The 21,476-nt window shown below is 36.9% G+C and overlaps 1 protein-coding gene across 2 annotated transcripts in view; it reads left to right on the top strand.

The window, feature by feature from the left end:
- Window positions 1–21,476, top strand: part of GRM3 (glutamate metabotropic receptor 3) — a 226,295-nt gene that overhangs the window by 132,159 nt on the left and 72,660 nt on the right. For both annotated transcript variants that reach the window (XM_054496688.1, XM_054496687.1), the window contains exon 3: window positions 15,724–16,579. In XM_054496688.1, the coding sequence (XP_054352663.1) occupies window positions 15,724–16,579 (856 nt within the window). The remainder of the gene's footprint in view (window positions 1–15,723; window positions 16,580–21,476) is intronic.

Raw genomic sequence — 21,476 nt, 5'->3', positions numbered from 1 at the left:
CACTCAACTCCACAGTGCTCAAGGGGACCACCGCTGGTCAATTTGTATTAAGCATTGGTTTCTTTCAATGATTCATTCCTCCTTTAAATTCAAATATCTTGAGGAAAAGTCACACATTGATTGCCAGTTTTCTTGTAGGAACATAGGAAAAATAGTTGCAGAACTTGGGAGTGTAATAGCCTTCATATAGTTAGCTGTCTCCAAGTATCTGATAGACAGCTGAATGGAAACAGGTACACTCTCTCTGTGGACAAATAGGTTGACTCTAGAGCAACCTTGGCACTATTGCTGTTTTGGGCTGGATATAGGGCTGTCCTGTACATAGTAAGATGTTTGGTAGCATCATTAGCCTCTACCCATGAGATGCCACCAGCACCCCAAGCTTTGTCATCTAAAAATGTTTCCATACATTGGCAAGTTACAAAATTTTCCCCTTTCCTCACTGAGAATCACTGATCTGGAGCAAGGTATATTTAGAGCCAACATAAGGAAGACTTCTTAAAAAGGAAATAGCCTGGAAGGAGAGAGGTTGAAGGAAGTGAGTTCTCTGTTTCTGGAGTTATTCAAGCAAAAGTTGGCCTGTTACTGAGAAGACTGAAGCCATATATTAGTATTTGAACTATATGGCATTTAAGGGTATTTCTTAATGTTATAATTATATGTCACTCTATGAAAATACTCCACTATTAGGGTTTAGGTGATTGCAAAGGAAGTATTTAAAATATGGAGCAGAAAGTTTACATAATGGGCTCTTTTATATCAGGATCACTTTGAAGCAGAAGTCCAGTCAATTGTTATTTCACTTGATTATATTAGTATTTTTGCAAATGTCATGAATTAAGCATCTTATTTACCTATCTATTATAACTAGGGTTCTCATATAAAATCATTTTTATCAGAAAATAAACATTTATTAAGCATGTATATAGTAGGCACAGCAAGAACAGTATTCTACAGAACATTATTCTATAGAACATTATCATGTAGTGTTGACATGGAGTAGAGAGAACGTAAAATAAAATTTTAAAATAGTAGACATCTTACAAGCTTCTGAGGGATATAGAAGCAAATTGAAATATCAAGACCATACATAAAACAGGTCCAAGTGTAGAATGTGAGTATCAATTGACAACATAAGTACAGGAAGATCAGATAGAAGAACAGAATGAGCAGACAGGAATGGGATTGAACAGGAGAAAGACTTCTAGATATACACAAGCAGAAAGCCTGCCTTCGAAGCCTTCCTGGAAAGTTGCTTTCTCATAGTCGACAGGATGATATCTGCACAGTCTTTCATATATGAGGGAACACAGTGTTTCATCCACCTAGAATGCAGTGTTCTTCAGCTGTCTGTATGCCTTGCAAATCCTACTTTCCTTCAGTCCTCCCCTCAAATCCTATCCCTGTGAGAACCCTTTCCCAAGTACTCACTTCATAAACGTGCCCCTCCATTACTAAGTAAATATAACTGTTCATTTGCATATTTATTCTTCCATGAACTATAAGCCACTTGAGTTTAAGAACCACATTTTTTGTCTTTATATTACTGATACCTAGAATAATGTCTCAACCAGGTAGAGAGTAAGTCTTTGTTGAATGAATTGAAAGAATTGATTACCTATGTACAGTTGATAAGAACTGAAAGATTTTAACCTGCTATACTTCCAGAAGGCAGAAAATCTTTATGGGAACCTTGGATTACGGATCAAAATCATCACCCACCTATTCTAGATCAGTCTGGATGCTCATAAATGAGAAATAAGCATTTTTCTGCAATGGAAGACTGGTTTAGATATAAAAGACAGACAATGTTGCAAGGCGAGCATGTGGGACAAAATTGCCCCCATCGTCCTCACGCCCATTCTTTACATATGCGCCACAGATGCCTTGATTTGAGAGCAGCTCTAGGGGTTCCATTCCAATTGTACTTAGACCAACTATTCCAGAGAAGACTATCCAAGGCTCAACACAACTAGACAGTCAGGGCCATTTTGAATGTTAGAGCCTGTCCTCTTATCTAGCTGTCTGCAGTCTCTCCACAGGAAGAATATGCAGGGAACCTTTTTATGCCAGATGCTGTGCTTGTAGCTAATGCAAAGGCAAAGAGAACATCATCCTATCCTCAAGAAAAGCAGAGTGACAGTATTAGAAATCCATTCACTACTCTATCACCAGTGTCTCTATCACTAGAATAGTAAAAATGATAGTTGCATTTAGGTAGTTTAATACTGCAAATACAATGATTATAGCATGGATATGTTACAATTGTACATTTTTAGTATGCCTTTCTTGAAAAATTTCAACACAGTGATTAAAACTGTGCAGACTGACTAGGATGCACTTAACCCTGCATTGTCTCTTTACTCATGTCTAACATTGAGATTTTTTTTATGATTTCAGCTTTTATTTTCAATTCAAGGGCCACATATGTAGGTTTGTTACATAGGTATATTGTGTGTTGCTGAGGTTTGGGGTATAAATGATCCTGGCACCCAGATAATGAACATAGTATCCAGTGGGTAGCTTTTCGGCCCTTGAACCCCTTCCTACCTTCTCCCCCTATTAGCTCCCAGTGTCTACTGTTTCTGTCTTTATGTACATGTGTACCCAGTAACATGGGGATATTAGTAGTACCTCTCTCATTGGGTTATTGTGGGAATTAAATAAGAAAATACATGAAAAGTGAGAAAATGGTACCTTGTATACTTAGCAGTCAACATTTTAGTAGATATTATTATCCATTACCTTTTATTTATTTATTTATTTTACTTTCAACATCTCCAGCCCAAAAGGAACAGTTTCAAGAGGAATTGAGACTCACAGAGGTCAAGTTCCAAGTTCGAGTTTCTATCACTTTACAAGTAGCAGAATCAACATGAGAATCCAGATAGCTTGCCTCCCACACCAACCACCCCCTCATATAGTCTAAGCTGCAGAAAAACCTGACTCAAAAGTTATCTCAGACAGCATCTTTTCATTTATTTCCTTCCCAGACTTTTCATTCTAAAGCAATCTCATAACACTGATTGTTTTGAAACTTCCCTCCATTGCTCCTGCTTCACCTCCTCCAAGAAAGGGCAGTGCTATTCAAGGACTTCATCACAGGGAGGGAGGCACCAGCAATAGCAATTAAAAATGCTTTTGTTAGCATTGCTGCATTGTAGAGATTTCTCATCAGAAGTAATTATCTGATATGCTACTATTTTTTTCCTTTGCATTGGGATTAATTTCTTAATTAATTCCCCTTCTGCCATGTGTTTATTTGGAAACTATTCTAGTGAAAGATAAGAAGTTGCCATCAGGACCACTGTTCACAAGGCAATAGGATGGTCCAGGCTTACACTGCAGGTCAGATATCTATGATGGAGGTCATGCGACAAAAAGCAAAGAATACAGACATTCCTAAGATAGCAGCAGTGTTTTATGCTATGATTATAGATTAATAGGTAAACGAATTGAAATAGGACTGCTGACACTTCTGATTAAACCTGTGATATTTTGCCTTAATGACACAAAGTTCTCTTTCCAAATTACCATTAAATATGTGCCTTTTTTGTGGATTGATATGTACAATTTCGGTATTTCAATATGGAAAGAGCAGCGGTTAGCAGTTTATAATAATGAAGGTCCATGGATTTAACGTAGTAGAGGTGCTTCTACTGATCTATGGAAAATGCAGTTGAAAATTCACAGATTACCTTTCTAATTAGCAGACTTTGGGAATTTAAGAATAGTGTTCCAAAAACACCTGCAGTTAAACTCCAAACAAACAATCCTCCAGGTGGTTTATCAGTGGGACTTTGAACACTAAAAGTGTAGTGTGACTATTTTTGACAACACCACCTGGTATATTGTGGAAATCCCTTTGTTACTAGTAACAAAGTTTTGATTCTTGCCAACATTTTGGCTTCACATTCCAATAAAGAGAACTGCAATACAGGGGAGAATTCAATAGAAGCAACACCTTCAAAAATTATATTTTAAACATAGACCAGATTTCCTTGCCAAGTGGTCAGAATGGCAAATCATCTTGACAGATTTGCCATCACGTAATAGGGTTGAATTGTCAGGGTGTTTACACAAAGGACTAGTAGTTTTTTCCCAGGCACAGTGCCTCCAATTTGGGTAGATACCATAAGGTTCACAAATGAGGCCTCATAGAATGCAAACCAGGCAATTAAGCTTTTCCAATAAGGAAAACAGATGTGGTTGAACAAATGATCTAAAATTTGTTCTGAATTTCTCAATAAAAAAGTAAATTCCATCTAAATAAAAATATACATGTGCATTAAGTCTATATTACCTAAGTTTACAAAGTAGTTTTAAGAAAGATTATTTATACAAGATTTAAAGGAATGTAACATCACACACACAATACACCCACATAACATATATGTACATGTAACTCCTTGATCTAAAATTAAATTAAAAAGTAAAGGAATGTAACAATAAATGCAGATAATCCAGAAAACTTCAACTGTTACCAATGGTTATTTAACTGACTCTCAGCTCTTATTTTTACATTAAATAAAGTTTTTGTGTTATCTTTTCTAAGATGCTTCTAGGAATTTAAAAGTTCTTCGTCTTTCCTGGAGACCTTTCTCCAACAACCATTATTATTTATGACCTGGTTTTTTCCAGGAAGGATTCAAGGTGACCTGTAATGACACAAAGAGGAGAACAAATAAAAACATAAGTACTTAGGTAATTACTACCAATGAAATAAAATAGTTTCAAGTAGGCTCCATTTGTTTTAAAGCTCCAATGTTTATACTTATATTATCAACTTACTTAGCATTATTGAGATGATATCATCCCTAGCTTTCAAGAACCCACAGCCTAAGTCAGAATGGGTAGTTTGTTCATCTGATTGCCCTTCCCTGATTCACTCCTTTCAAGTTGGATATCATCCACTGTGTCTTTTTAAAACATAACTTGGGTCATGTCATTTCCTTAATAAAAAAAAACTAATAGCTTTTTATCTCTTAAAGAACAAAGTTCAAAATACTTATAATTGTATATAAAATTCTTAGTGGTCTAACCACCATCCCTCTATCCTTCTTTACCTTCTACTAATCCCTGTGAGGCCCTGGGTATTCTGAAAATAGGGAACTACCTGATACTATTAAAACAAATATGTACTTTCTCATCTCTGTCTTTGTGTTCTCTCTTCTATATAAAAACCTCATTTCCTCTTTCTCTGCCTGGAAAACTTCCACTTATTCCTCAACATCAAGCCTATATGTTACCTCTACATGGAGGTCTGTGATGAATCATCTGAGTGTAATTAGTTGCTCTTCACCTGTGTTTTTGTATAAGTTTGTATACATACATACCTTAAAATTTTATCCTTGGCTATGTGTCTTTGTCTCCCGTCAAATTACGACTTCCTGGAGGACTGTAGGGGTACATTGCTCATCCAGAAAAAAAAAAACTAGAGTTTAGAATAGTGCCTTGTATAATTGACATCAGTCAAAGTTTGCTGAATGAGTGATGACAAATTAGCTATTATCACCCTCTCTATTGCTTCTTGAGCATTTACTACGTGCCCATCAGTGAGTTAAGGGCTTCATGTTTTCATTTAATCTTTACATAACTTCATAAACCACGGATTACTATCCTTTCCTTTTGACAGATAAAGAAATTGTAGCTTAAGGAGTTAAAATAATTAGCCGAAGTTCACACAGCTAGTGAGAGGAGCTGAGATTCCAATGCTGGCCTGATTCCAACCCTGTGCACTGTTTGCTTCTTTTGCTTCAATACCATTTGCTTCTTTTGTGTCTGGCAGCTCTGTTGAAGTAAAGAGTACTTAACAAGAAAACAACGAATAACACAATTCTGTTTGCTACAATATGGTGAATATACCTTTGCCCTAAATTATTGCCCCAAGACCTCAAAAGTAAACGATAATCATTTAAGGAAATATTAGGCTATAGCGTTCAGCTATCCCCAAGCATACCCAACAGCTTTTGTCCTTTGGTTAACAACTGACAAAGATTGGCATGCCTTTTGTTATTGATAAGGCCATATTTCTCATATTATTATTATACAAGTGACTTCAGGGACCACAGAAAAATATAGATTAGTTCAACTTGTGGCTCTGTTAAAACTTCAAGAGACATTGTCAAAAATCAATATCTGAGGCACTAAAGGATGTGATTCTAACAGGTCTTTTGATGTCAAGTCATCCTGGAAGTCATGCTTTCGCAGGTGTTGCTGGCAAACACAAACACTCTTGACACCAGATATGACACAGACTTTTTGATCCTGTTGTTAGGAACTGGAACATGAACCACTTCACTTCTGTGATTTCTCCTGAAAACTAATGCATGGGGGAAAAGGGAAGCAAAGAGCAGATGCAGACTAATTCAGTGGGCAAAATACCTTCTTGTTTGTCTTGTAAGTACCTGCTAAATCTGCATGGAAAGAAAGTTATTCCTGAGATAGTTCCTTGTTAGTAAGGAAACAAGCTAGATATTTGAATGTGGAATAGCATTGTGACGGTGAGAAACATGACATGTCTTTTAATACCAGTCTCCTGAAATGATAGGATTCAAGGAATCCTTTGTGGTCTGCATATCATTTCAATCTAAATGATGAGTTATGAAACTGCCAAAATGAATAACCTTACTATTTAAGAAGTCCTTCAGTTTCAAATGAAGAAAATAAAAGTGTGTGACAATCTTGGTTACAAACTACAGGAGTTGAATGCAATGATTTGCAGAGAGACTTGGGATGGAAAGCAGGGTGACTTTCAGCCATCTTTGAAGGTTTCCACTATGATTAGGGAGTCCTTTGTTTGGAATTACCATGTAAAATCATGGATACTGAGCCATGCTGTTGAATGGTGATAACCAATATGGATCTTTGACTCAAGTGTTTTCGGGTCCCATGGCATGTAAGAGTTGTTGACTTCTTCAGATTATACTGCGTACACTGGTATTTGCTATACTTCATTATACGATTTCTTAAATCAACATTAATTCCTGGTCTTGGGAACATGGGCATCAATTGTTTTCATGCAAAATGTTCCCAGATGTGCTACAGGTAATGTGGCCAAAACAAAACAAAACAAAAAAGGTTACTAACCCTTTTAGCAATAACAATATGATTGGCCTCCTTTATGGGCAGATAACTAATATGATGTGAACAGCTTGAATTTCTCAGGCAGTTTTGTCAACTATATACCACCCCCAGTTCCAGTTTAAAATACAAGCCAATCTGGGATTTTGTACAGCTAATAATGTAACTTGAACAAGCTGAATAGGAGGGACACTGAGGTCTCTAAACATCACAACTTCTAGAACTTGTTTTTATGTAATAACCTATGCTATGAGGTAACAGATGGTTCAAAGTGCAGCAACTCAATGGTTCTCTTCCAGGCACATATATAAGCATTTAATTAAAAGAACTAAACAAAATATTCAGCACTGCATGTGTGACAAAGCAATTAAAGGTGTAGACTTATTCTTAGAAAACAGCCCCAAAGAGATAGGTGAACAGCAGAGAATAAACATGAAGGTTATTATCAAGTCTCCTGATTACAGGACAGTAGCAATGGTTTATTTTTTTAAATGTATATAGTTCAGCTCTGTAAATAGCATTCTTCTTGGAAGTGGGTATTTGATGCCTCTTTGCCATCTGGAATTTTTGTAGCTAAGTATAGATCCTCATAAAACTATTTATTATTGTTCCCTTTAATGTATTAGCACAAACTCAGAAGCCAATAACTGTAAAACTTATGAAAATAATTCTCATAGCACTAAAAAATCACTTTAATGGGAAACTTGTTTCTACCAGATTCTACATGTCCACAGTCCTTTTGTCTTGTGTTGAAAAAAAAATATTTGGCTTTGTGTCAGCATAGAAGGCACAAAGCTCTGTTTGAAATTGATGCATCATGTATATCCTGAGTAGAAATAGTAAAAAAGGAACTGATGTGGGGGCTCACAAGTGACTGATATTTTCCAGTTCACATTCTCTTTTTTTACAACATGAAAAGAATAGAGTAAACTGCCTGAGATCTTTCTCATAGCTCATATTCTTTTGCTCCCATGATCACAGCACCTTTCATGATAAGCAATGCACAACATGTGATAAATCAACACACAGAAATAGAAGAAAACTATGTCAGTGTAATAAAAAGCCATATATTAAAAATACACAGCTAATGTCATACTCAGTGCTAAAAGACTGAAAGTTTATATTCAATATAATATTGGAAGTTCCAACCCCCAGTACCTTAGAATGTGACTTGATTGAAAAATGGTGTCATTGCTTATGTACTTAGGTTAGGATGAGGTCATACTGAAGTAGGGTAGGTTCCTAATTCAATATGACTGGTATTCTTATACAAAATCAAAATTTGGATACACACACACGCACACACACACACACACACACTCATCATTGAAATAAAGCATGACACCTGGGATCCTAAAAAGAAGGCTCTATGGCTTGTTAGAAAATATCATGAGAAATAAAACTTCCAAATAAATTAGTATTGAACTAAAAATTCCCATCTGTGAATGAGTATGGCTTGGATGCCTACAGTAGCATCATTCCACAATTGCCTATTGATTGTGAAAAAAAATAAAGTTTTAAACATTCCCAAAGCAAGAATAAGGGAGCAAGTGGTGTGAGTTGATTCCTGAAGGTCTAAATCAATTTCTTGTCTTATGTGTCATCTCATTTTAATAAAAAAATGAATATGACTAGTTAAAGATCCACATTGCACAATAAAATTGTTTATCAGTCATATTTCAGGGTAGCTTTATATTGCCTGCTGGTGGTCAGCTTCCCCGCACACACACACACACACACACACACACACAAACCCATCATTATAATTAGAAAAGGTTACATGGTAAAGCAGCAAAATATCAATTCCCTCATCCATCCATTTAACAAATATTGTAGAGCACCTCTATACTCTGTGAGGCATTGAGAATTCAGAGATTAACAAGAGTTCTCACTCCAGTGGAGAACTTAGTGAATAATCTAGAAATCACTATATATTTTCATTAGTACCATGAGAGAAACACATGAGGGAATGAAAGAGGCTCAGAGAATGGGCACACAAGTCATTCTGAAGTCAGGCAGTAGAACGGTTCCTTAGAGAAGAAGCCCTTGAATGGATTAGCTGAGCAGACAAGTGGTAAAGGTCATTCTAGACAGAAGGAACATCACAGTAAGTCAGAGATTCTCCATAAAGTTGAGTTTATTTGGAAGAAAAAAATATATTGGGAAAATGGTGGCAGATATTTAATAACATTTAACAATGGTTTGTTGGACAACTACTGCAAGTAAAGCCCATTCTAAATTACACCAGCTTATAACTACAACAATGGGAAAAAGATAAAAATACTAATTTTTTTTGTCCTTGTGATAGTTTGCTGAGAATGATGGTTTCCAGCTTCATCCATGTCCCTACAAAGGACATGAACTCATCATTTTTTATGGCTGCATAGTATTCCATGGTGTATATGTGCCACATTTTCTTAATCCAGTCTATCATTGTTGGACATTTGGGTTGGTTCCAAGTCTTTGCTATTGTGAATAGTGCTGCAATAAACATACCTGTGCATGTGTCTTTATAGCAGCATGATGTATAATTCTTTGGATATATACCCAGTAATGGGATGGCTGGGTCAAATGGTATTTCTAGTTCTAGATCCCTGTATACATATGTAACAAACCTGCACGTTGTGCACATGTACCCTAAAATTTAAAGTATAATAAAAAATACTAATTTTATAACATTGCATCTGCTGGCAAACATAATCATATCTGGCCAAGTCCAGCATTTCTTCTTGAGCAAAATTAATCATATCTGGCCAAGTCCAGCATTTTTTCTTGAGCAAAATTAGTCACATCTGTGACTTGATAGTCTGCAATGAAAACATTGCAACACCTAAGTCCTGGATAAATTCAAACCACCAAGAAAATGGGTACCTCATAATATTTGAACATTGAAAATAAAATGACAGTACATGCCACACCTGGAAAGAGCTTCTGCTAAACATAACTTACTTGCATGCTGCCTCTCAGGCCCTAGGAACTAATGGGTTCTGCTATAAAGCCATTGTGTTTCTCACATAAATCTTAAAGCCACATCTGACACTGATATTTATAGCTTGAAGCTTTCATTGCCCCCGTGGAAATTTCCCAGTAGATTCTTAGACTATCATTGTTATCTCTGTTGATGGCCAGTCAGTAAACAAATGTTTATGGAGTCACCACAAAGCACAGACTGACAAATGAAAAGCGTACTTTTGATAGCAAGGGATGATTGGTCATGGTCCTCAAATAAAGGAGTTTGTGGCTTCAGAACAAAAAACAGACAAACGTTATAGCTTGAAATATATCATTGCATCATTATAGTGAGAGGAATCCATTACGAGTTTGGATTGCAGAATGGACTGAATAAATATGACAAAAGTGAGTATAGTGAGTGGTCCCAGAATTCCTACCACTTACGGGTTCCTCAGTAAGATCTCTATGCACTCTTTACCTTAGTTTCTCAAGCTATAAAATGGGATAATGGTAGTATCTACATCATAAGAATGCCATGAGGATTAAATGAGAAAACACATCTGCAATAATTAGAACAGTAGTTGGCACAAAAATATCAGGACTATTGAAAATACTAGGGATCTTTAAAAGGCTTCCCCAAAAAAGCCTTACCCAAAAAAAAGGTAGTCTGAAAACAGTAACTCAGTGAATAGGAAAACTGAAATAGCTCTTCTTTGTTCACTTTTGAGGAATTCTGAATTGGAATCTAAACAGGATAAACCACTTAATAATCCTTCTTTAACTTTAGCCACCCTTAGATTTCTGGCACTTGCTGAACTGCAATATTGAATTTTGCATTTATAATTTCATTTTTTTCTAGTTTTTTCTTCTTTCTTCACCTGTGTAATTTTAACTTAAACTCAGGAATTTACATCTCTTCCTAAATAATATCACCTTGTTTCCAGAGAGGGAACCTAGTCCTTTGAGAAAATCAAGAGACTAAGCTCTAATCTGCTCTAATCTTAGCCTTTCTGCCTATTAGTTGTCTAAATTTTGAAAAGTCACTTCACCCTGTGAGCTTCTGTTTCCTCACCTATAAAACAAAAGTTTTAGATCATCTTCACGGTTTCTTTCATCTCTACAATGTAATGATCTTATTGCTTATTTATGCTTTTCTCAATGGCATTAATACAAATTTAATTTTATTTGGCCACTATAAATATAAGAAATATAAGACTTTATATAAGACTTATATAAAGACTTGGAAGAAATATAAGACTTTCTTCCAAGCTGCTGTCTTTGATTACGTTTAACTGTATTACCCAACTCCTATCACTTTCTCTTTTCCACAAGAGTCCAAGTAATGTCACCAATAACTTACTAAAGTCATGGTCCTCCAGGCTGCAACTCTTCCTTATATAATGTTGAAAAGATGGCCCCCTGGTAAAATTCACTCTTATTAAACCCATGCTGATTCCTAGTACTTTCCTCGTTCAGTTGTAAGTGTTTCCATGCTGTCTGTTAGCAAATTTTGTTCTAGAAGATTACCAAAGCACATCATGTTTATTCATTTATATTTCTTCTTGATTTATATATTCTGAATTTGTCCTTCCTCCTTCCCTTTCACCCTGTGGGAGTCCTCCCATTATGTGTTTTTCAAGGATTATTGAAAGTGATTTCATAATGTAATCTGCAATTTCTTCCAGAATTCATTACTGGGGACAAACTCCATTCATCTGATTATGGGTTTTTTTTTGTATTCTCTCCTACTTTTGAGTGTGGTAACCTTTTCATATTATTTGTACTGCCATTTCCATGTTAGAAACCATTCTCAATGGACAGAATGAGAAAGCAAGAGGGATGGAGCAGCGTCTTTCTTTTATTCATATAGAACCAACTTTCCCATTTGATGATTCTATATCTTCCTGCCACATCTTCTCCTGAAACATAATTTCAAATCAAAACAATAGCAATGACAAAAATCACTTTGATGCATTTTCACATTCTGTGCTTTAGCGTCCCTTATTTTTACAGGCTCATGTCAATCTTTTATGTTGTATATGGGGACGCCCCCAACATACATACAGACAGCACCCATTCTGTGTTGCTGGTTCTTCTAACACCAAAATCCCCCAAATACAGCCTAGCACCCAGTGGATTCTTTAGAGTTTTCATCTTCTCTTTCTTGTTGAGACTATTCTGTATTGTATGAATTATTTTTAAAGTCCTCCTGTATTCCATTTTAGAGTCTTAATTTATGTGAAGCATATCTCTTTTAAAGTATTTTTTTTCCAAACCATATATAACTACATCCTGTTTTTCCTTCCTCCACTCTATCTAATAATAACATAATTGGGTAACTTTCTTCCAAAATTTTACATTACTTCTCCATTCTGAAACAATTTTTCTTTTATCATTCAAAATGATGTCCAGTGTAGGAGTTCCTTTATTTCTTTATGCTTTCTCAGAGAAACCATATGGCCAGTAAAGTAAGTCAAGAATATTCCAGAATGAAGCTTTTAGACAAATGAGACAGGAACCCGGTTAACAACTACCTGGATATTCCCCAACCTTAGTTTTAAATTTATGTTAAAAGGAAAGTTCCTGCTAACAGCAACTAGGCAGTCTGTGGTGTATACCATAATATTGCTTCTGTTCCTCTTGTTCTTTCTATCTGGATGCCTTTCTGTGTTTGAAGGCTCAGGTTTATAGTCACACAGTAGAAGGTAGAGAGGAAGCTGTGAGGGGATAGCCATAGTCCTTGAAGTCAAAACACCTGGTTTTATACCTTGATTTCACCCACACATTCTAACCATATGGCTATGAACAAGTTTCTTCATCTAGCAGAACTGTTTTTGCATATCTAAAATAGAGACAATAATATCCACCGTAAAAAGTTATTGTGACTATCAAAAGAGCAAAATATGTTTGTGTGTGTGTGTGTACATACCCAGTAAATTGGTACTTGGTTTTACAACAGAATAAACACATTTTTTAAATGAATAAACCAAACTAACATTCTTCTGTACAAATAAGGCTGGGGTGGATGAGAAAGAGAAAGGAGAGAGACTTATAATCTATTGCCTCTCATGGTGTTTACTTTTAATCATTTTAACCCTTATAATCTAAAGAAACTAATTTTAAAAGGAGCAGCTCACTGTGATAAAATTACCTCAACACTTCACTCCATGATTCATTTGTATTACATGTGTTTCTAATGTAACTCTGAATATCATAAGTTTGACTATATTATCACCCCATGCTATTCAATATAGGTGATACAATTGAGATAACACTTATTGTGTTCCAATCTCATGTTTCAACCCACCAAATGTGCCTCCTTTTTCTAGAGTCGGTTGTGGTCTCCTCATTAAACATACACACACAGAGGAACATAAAATTATTCTTAAAATGTTGGCAATAGTTGCTGTTTTCTTCTAGCCCACAGCCTTCCCCAAAGTTACAGCTCATTGTGCCCCTTTCCAATGCAGAGAATCTTTCCCACATTGCTGTTATTCTATGGCTAGTTCGTTCTCTTGCAAAGCCTGCCTTGATTGTAAATTATTCTCGTATATCCTGGAGAGTTAGACATGAAGCCTATCATTGAAAAACAAGAACTTTTTTTTTTTTTTTTTTTTTTTTTTTGAGCAGCTTCTCATTACTCCTACCCCTATGGGAGAGGAAATTTCAGCAGTTTAGGATCGTTTCACTGTGATTCTTCACTGCCAGAAAATAATGTCCAGATATTTTTTAGGTCCTTTTATTCTCTGTCTCCCTGAGGGGTTCAGGTCCTGATTAATATAACTTGAAGATGAGAAAATCATTGTATCAAGAAGAGATGGCCTCTCCAGTGCTAGCCAGAAACCTCTTAACAAAGTCAAGCTATGCATAGACAGGGCTCCTATCACCAAGCCTTCCATAGTGGTACATAAATCCAGTGGAAGCCAGGCACCCATTCTAGAAGTAATGACAGTACCTGTTTGGTGACACCTGCCATTTCAGTCAGGCTGAGTGAAGCAATATTCCTATGCCTAAATAAGTCAGTATAGGCCATTTTGTCCAGAGTCTCCTAGTCCTGAGAAGAGAAGAAATAAATAATATATCAGCCTTTACCCCTTCATCCACCCATTCACCTCCATTCCCCCGGATTAAAGAATACTAAATGCAAGAAAGATTTGGGGCTTTAATTTTGCATTATATTGTGTGTTAAGCCCCAGATTTCTAGCTGTTTTATTTGTGGTTGAGAGGTAGCAGGATTGGAAAAGATATAGAAGATATTTTTGATAGCTCTGGACTATATCTAGTGTTGATTTTAATAGCAGGCCAGATATCCAAGAACATGCTGTGTAGCTGTGTATGAACTTGGCTGTTGGTTTCTCTTGCCAGATGAAATTATGATTAATCGGGGCTCAGATGTCAGTTGTTTTATGTTGCTTGTGCTCTTTGCTAACAGCTGCCTATTTCAAGCTGTGCTTGTTACATGTCAAATATAAACGTGAAACCACAATTTCCTAAAGGAAAAACTTCAAAGTACTAATATTCATACCAATGTAGATAGAGCATACTGTAATATTCAATGTCATTTCTGATTAAAATCCACTTAGTATGTTACATAATTTAACTTAAGTCAGTATAGAGAAAGAACTCTCCTACATGAGGTAGCCAGGAGAAATTATTTTTAAAACCTTATTATTCAGTATGCATATAATCTGTTTAGATATTTGTAAATATATATCTCTGCAAATACTGTATGCATAAAATGCTCCTCAATAAACAAATGTCACTTTCCTTTTTATTCTACAATAAATAAAAACAATAAATATTGTTGATAGTCAATTATAAAAAATTTAAATATTTGATTCAGATTTAGGTTTAAATACTTGGAAGTAGGTGGTCTGTTCTTGACTAGGTCCTCAATATCTTTTAATTTGTTTTTTTAATCAAAAATGACATAAGAATAGAATTCTATATTTTTCTTTTCACATAGTCCAAGCAGAAAAATATTTTAAAAAGAAAAAGAAAGTAAAGAAAATATTGGTCAAGATTTTCAGGAGTTTAGAAAAGTATCTGCCTAAAATGTTGGGTGATGGACTAAATAGAATTGATTTTTTTTTTTTTTTTTTTTTTTTTTTTTTTTTTTTTTTTTTGCTTAACCTAGATGATAAATGTCTAATCTGGACTGCCCATGTGGCATGCAGTTCCCAAATTAAACTCTTTCAGAGACTGCCGTTTTTAGCAAAAGAGGGGGAAGTGAGAATTAGACAACACCCTTGCTCTTTCTATACAAGTGCAGTCAAAAACCGGGTTTGGCCAATTCACTGTAGTTCATTGCTTGAGCTATAGCAGGACCCCAGAAACTTAAAGCAACCTGAGAGCCCGTGGACAGGGTTTATCCTAGTCTAGTGCCTAGCACAGAGTATAAAAGAGAGTGTGGTGCCCTTCTCATTTCTCTACTCTGCCCTTTCCTGAAGTACACACTACCTGTGTGAGACCTGCTTCCTATACCTGTGTGAGACCTGCTTCCTAGTGTCCAAAATACAGTATCCAAGGAAGCATCTGGTATTCATCTCAAGAACTATCAGAAAAATGTAGCCATCTAGAGTAGAGGGAAAAGGGAGTCAGTAAAAGGTGTGGATGTTATTATTTATTTTCATGTCCAGTCATTTACCTCTGGGTTTCTAACAAAGGTCCTTCTTCTCCCTCCCCGAGGTGGCAAACCTGCTGCGGCTCTTCCAGATCCCTCAGATCAGCTACGCATCCACCAGTGCCAAACTCAGTGACAAGTCGCGCTATGATTACTTTGCCAGGACCGTGCCCCCCGACTTCTACCAGGCCAAAGCCATGGCTGAGATCTTGCGCTTCTTCAACTGGACCTACGTGTCCACAGTAGCCTCCGAGGGTGATTACGGGGAGACAGGGATCGAGGCCTTCGAGCAGGAAGCTCGCCTGCGCAACATCTGCATCGCTACGGCGGAGAAGGTGGGCCGCTCCAACATCCGCAAGTCCTACGACAGCGTGATCCGAGAACTGTTGCAGAAGCCCAACGCGCGCGTCGTGGTCCTCTTCATGCGCAGCGACGACTCGCGGGAGCTCATTGCCGCCGCCAGCCGCGCCAATGCCTCCTTCACCTGGGTGGCCAGCGACGGCTGGGGCGCACAGGAGAGCATCATCAAGGGCAGCGAGCATGTGGCCTACGGCGCCATCACCCTGGAGCTGGCCTCCCAGCCTGTCCGCCAGTTCGACCGCTACTTCCAGAGCCTCAACCCCTACAACAACCACCGCAACCCCTGGTTCCGGGACTTCTGGGAGCAAAAGTTTCAGTGCAGCCTCCAGAACAAGCGCAACCACAGGCGCGTCTGCGACAAGCACCTGGCCATCGACAGCAGCAACTACGAGCAAGAGTCCAAGATCATGTTTGTGGTGAACGCGGTGTATGCCATGGCCCACGCTTTGCACAAAATGCAGCGCACCCTCTGTCCCAACACTACCAAGCTTTGTGATGCTATGAGGATCCTGGATGGGAAGAAGTTGTACAGGGATTACTTGCTGAAAATCAACTTCACGGGTAAGCCAAGAGCCTTTAAATATCTTCTTAGATGCAAACAAGTGAAATCAAATAGGAATCAAATGCCTCTGTGCCCAACTCAGAAATAATTGTTTCAGAGCCATAAAAAGGGTTCAAACTGTTAACCAAATATTCTAGGATGCAATAGGATGGTTCTCTAATATTCTTACTCATTTCTGAATGAACATCTCGGCTGGTACACGACATGGCAATGAAACGGGCCCCAGGCAGGGCTGACAGCCCACTGTGGTAGCTCCCTAGATTAGGGCCAGGCTAGATTTGAGCTCTTTGTTGTTGTTGGCTGCAGGATTATGGCATGTGTGATATGGGCACTTAATCTTCTTTAGCAGAATTGGCAACTCTCTAGGGAACATGAACTTCCAAGCCTTCTTTGTGGGTGATTTGAGCAAAAGAATCTCATAACTTTCACAGTGGGTGAGAGAGAGAGAGAGAGAGAGAAAAGTCACTGTTCTCCCAGAGCCTAATTAGGGGTAAAACAGAAAAGATACCCAGATCATGGTGATTTCTAGGCATTCTGTTTATTTTTCTGCTATACCAAAACATTTATATATTATTAATAGTTGGGGATTTTCTCAAAATATGTTATGAAATGAAACTCGTTTTCTGGGAGCTTGACTATAAGCAGGTTGAAGACTGATGGAATTCATTCTGATACAGTAGTGAACATCATACAAAGGTGTATTCAAAGTGACTTTTGCTGCCTCTTTATTTATTTCTAAATACAGTCTAAATATTTCTCTAACTATAGTATTGCATGGAATGCATTACTACATAAAAAGCACAAAATCTTTAGGTCTACATTCTCTATTTGGGTACATGGGATATCTGCTTATTAAGGCACTTGTTCTGGGTACTATAGCTTATTCCCAAATCATAAAATATTAAGTAATATTTGGGGGAACAAAGATTTTGATGCCAAAAACATTACAGTGATAAAATGCTTTCATCAACCTAAATTACTAATACCTCTCATGCCACTCAGGGATCGTTCCAGTCTGCACAGTGTCTAGTCTGCTTCCATGGAAGTATCATCCAAGACCTGAAAGTTTATATGCTCAAATCATACTACCATTGGTGCAAATGGCAGTTCTCACATCTCCCTTATAAGTGGTCACTCAGAAGTCAAGTGCTCTATGAAATCACAGGTAGTAATGAAAAAAGACCTCATGACCATTGGCTTCTATTCCGTAATTCTTACCTGCAAGGCAGCCTTGAAAATAAGCACAAAAATTACCAGCCTGCATGTTGCATAACTTCTTTACTTTCCCCAGAGAAGGCCAAAAGTAGTCAAAATCAATTATATCAGTAATTCCTCCAATTAATCTGATGGATACCACTTCTTATCATTAGAATGACTACTAAAAATGGTAAAGATTAAACTTTTTCTGTGCCCTGTATTCCCATGAGTGTATTTCATATAGCAATAACAAAAATAAATCAATAAAAAGAGTAATAAATCAGCATTCATCTTCAAATCCCAGGTTAGTTCCTGTTGACATCTCTAAAAATTGAGAATGGACCTTGGAGTCAGTAAAAAAAGAATATCTTTACTCTAAAAATAAATAAACTCTCAGGTATTCGTAAAAGGCATCTGCAATGCACTTAATTCTTAAAGATGAATAAGAATTCAGCACATACTCCCCATCAGACTACCCTTCAGGGTATTATTTATCTTTACTCACCACATATATTAATTAACTTTGTTATTCTAGTTCCTTTCTTACTTTTTAGTATGCAAATATACATGTATATTCACTCATCAACAGCTAAAATAAAATGAACTCTTAGAATTCAGAGAGCCTTTGCAAGGTGTTTTATGGAACCAAAACATGTTCCTTCATTCCAGTGACTTCTTGGGTCTTAAAAGGCAAAGAAAATTAAAGAAATAAGCCCATTATTTGGATAAACAAAACAAAAGTATCCTCTTTTTGTCTGTCTTGTTCAATTACTCGTTTCAAGTCTACCGTTCAGTTTGGCTATGCAAACCTGACCACAAAGTGCTATTTTAGCCTTCTCAATTTGTCAGACATTACCAGTCATTCTCCATCTCTCAAGAGAGTAGGAGGGTGAAAAACAGATTTAAACTACATAAAAGAGAGGGAATTTAGACCAGCCACAAGGTAAATATTCTCAGCAGTGAGAACTGGACAAGAAAATACATTACTAAGGGAGGATACCAAAATGCTAAGTTAGCTAACTAGTACATTTAAAAAATAAGTCAAAGAACTAACTATAGTAATAGAATGCAGATTTCAGTTTACAGTAACCTGTATATGACTAAATATATGTATATTTTTAACTCAGAGCTAGGTAAAACATTATAAGTATGTATGCATTATTACTGCTTTAAGCTTGAGATGCACTATGGAATATTTTTTCCTAGCTATTGAAAAGCAGATTTGTTTTACTGTTTTTCTGAAACAGTATCTTTGTTTTTTCTAACTTGAATATTGTGGCCATAAACTAGGCACAATAGTACACACTTAGCAGACACTGAACAATCTGTTCAATTAGGCTGAAAAAAGTCTTCTTCTGGCCATTTGCATGTACTCAACACATTTACTCCAAGATTCTTCTGACAAGGGACACTTTTAGCCAATTCCCCAATAGCTCTCATCATTATAGGATTAAAAAACTAGGCCTCCTGTGAATTTAAAAATAGATTAAAATACTCCCTGGTACTCAGATGTGTTCCCACTAGCTAACTCCAGCATTGGTCAACATGGATCTTGTTTGAAGCTAACCCAGTTTAAATATTCCTTTTGCAAAACAGATTTTTAGAGCTATGCCTTGCTAAAGATTCTTCCAAATAGTAATCTCTGCTGGCACAGGAGCTAACCACTGCCCAGGTCTCTAGGCTTATCTCCTGCTGTACACTCCACATTCACTCTTCCTTCCATTAACACTACTTGCAGTTCCCCAAACATGCCATGCCTCTATTTTTGCCTGTATACTTCCTGTGAATGCTGTTTCTTTATCTAAAAGACTCTCTCCCCACCCCCACCTGCCTTATCTGGCATCTTCAGTTATTCCTGTGTCTCTCTGAGATTCGATTTAATTGATAGTTCCTTTAGGAATCATTCCTATACTTCCCAAACTAAGATAAATGCCCCTTCTTATGCCCATATCCATCCGTGATTTTGCCTTCCTTCATACTTTATATCCAATACACCAAAATCTCTTGTTGGCTCTACCTTCAAAATAGATCCAGAATCTGATGACTTATCATCTTCTCAACTGCTACCACCCTGGTCCACACCACCATCTCTAGCCTATACTTCTGTGATAGCCTCCTAGTTGATTTATTCTTGCCTACTTCCAACCTAGCCTCCACAATCTATTCTCTACATGATAGCCAGGATGCCGTTTTAAAATCTAAGTCAAAGTCCTTCCTCTACGCAGAACCACTTGAGTTGCCTTGTTTCACTCATAGTGAAAGTCAACATCCTTACAATGTCCTGCACACCACCCTCCCTGCTCTGCCCTACCTATCCTGACTGCTCTCCTGTCCTCACCTTTTACTCTCCTTCTTTCTCACTTCACTCCAGCCACCCTTTTTTCCAACATTAGGACTTTTCCACTGCCAGTTCTCTCTGCCTATATTGCCCCTAACCCAGATATTTCTGTGGTTAATCCATTCCCTACTTCTTTCAAATATTCATGTAAATGTTATCTTCTCAATGAGACCTACTCTGGCCCTTCTTAACAGTCCAATGCATTACCCCCAACCCCCACTACAGATGCCCCTATTTCCCTTGTAACCTGCTCTACCTTTTGTCTTTTTACCCCATGACATTTTCCCCTTCTGTCATACTACATCATCTATTACTTTCATATTTATTCTTTATTGTTTGATCCTCACACTAGAATATAAGCCCCACAAAAAATGGAAATCATTATCAATTTTGTTCATGAATGCATCCCAAGCATAACAGGTGTTCAGTAAGTGTTGATTTTGAATAGCACTTAACACCCAAACTCATGTTTTCTTCTCTACCTTTATTACTAGCTTGTGGGCTCTTTCAAGGCATAGTACATATATTTCATCTCTGATCTCAAATACTCAGCATGGTTTCTGGCATAGAGCAGACATTATGTAAATGTTTACCAAAGGAATGAGAAATTATAAAAGCAAGCAATCAACTTATAATATGATTGCTTTGGAAAAATTTTAATATATAAATTTTGTTCATTAACGAATGCCAAGAAAGGAAAGTGTATGACTTCTAGAGTGGCTTGCTTTTTTACCTAAGTACTCTCTTTTAGTTATATTCTATCATTTCATTTGAGATAAATGTAACCAAATATCATTAAAGCTGGAAGAGACCCATCACTGTTTTATAGATGAATCCCAAGAATTGAAAGTGATTTGCCCAAGGTCAGTCAGCCGGTTAGTAACAGGGTCCAGGACTGTTAGCTCGTTAGTAACAGGGGCAAGGTGAAATTCATGTCACCTGACCCAGTGCTGCTTTTATATGTGCACAAGGACTCTGGGAAATTGATGTATTTGATCCCAAACATCTACCACAGTTTCTGATCCATTCTAAATATTAGTGAAATGCTATTGAAGGAATGAAAGATAATCAATAGGTTTATAGTATGTTTCCTTTCTTTAATTCTTTTTAAGATAACTTTAATTATCCTGGTCTACTTTTTCAGTCGACACAAAGGTGGTTCATCAAACACCCAAACTTTGAACGCTGAGCCTTGGATTCCAAACCTTAGTATATTTAAAACTAAATAAAGTTTCAAATCGTTTTTTAATTGTTCAGTAAAGTTATTTCCATGTGTAAGAGTCATGTCATCCAAAATCCTAAAGTAAATATTTAAATGAGAATTATGTTTGGTGTCATGTGAACTTTCAAACTTACTTTGA

Source organism: Pongo pygmaeus, chromosome 6, assembly GCF_028885625.2.
Source record: "Pongo pygmaeus isolate AG05252 chromosome 6, NHGRI_mPonPyg2-v2.0_pri, whole genome shotgun sequence".
Classification (NCBI taxonomy): Eukaryota; Metazoa; Chordata; class Mammalia; order Primates; family Hominidae; genus Pongo; species Pongo pygmaeus.
The sequence above is the reverse complement of the archived record's forward strand: the minus strand, read 5'-3'. Positions and strand labels throughout refer to the sequence as shown.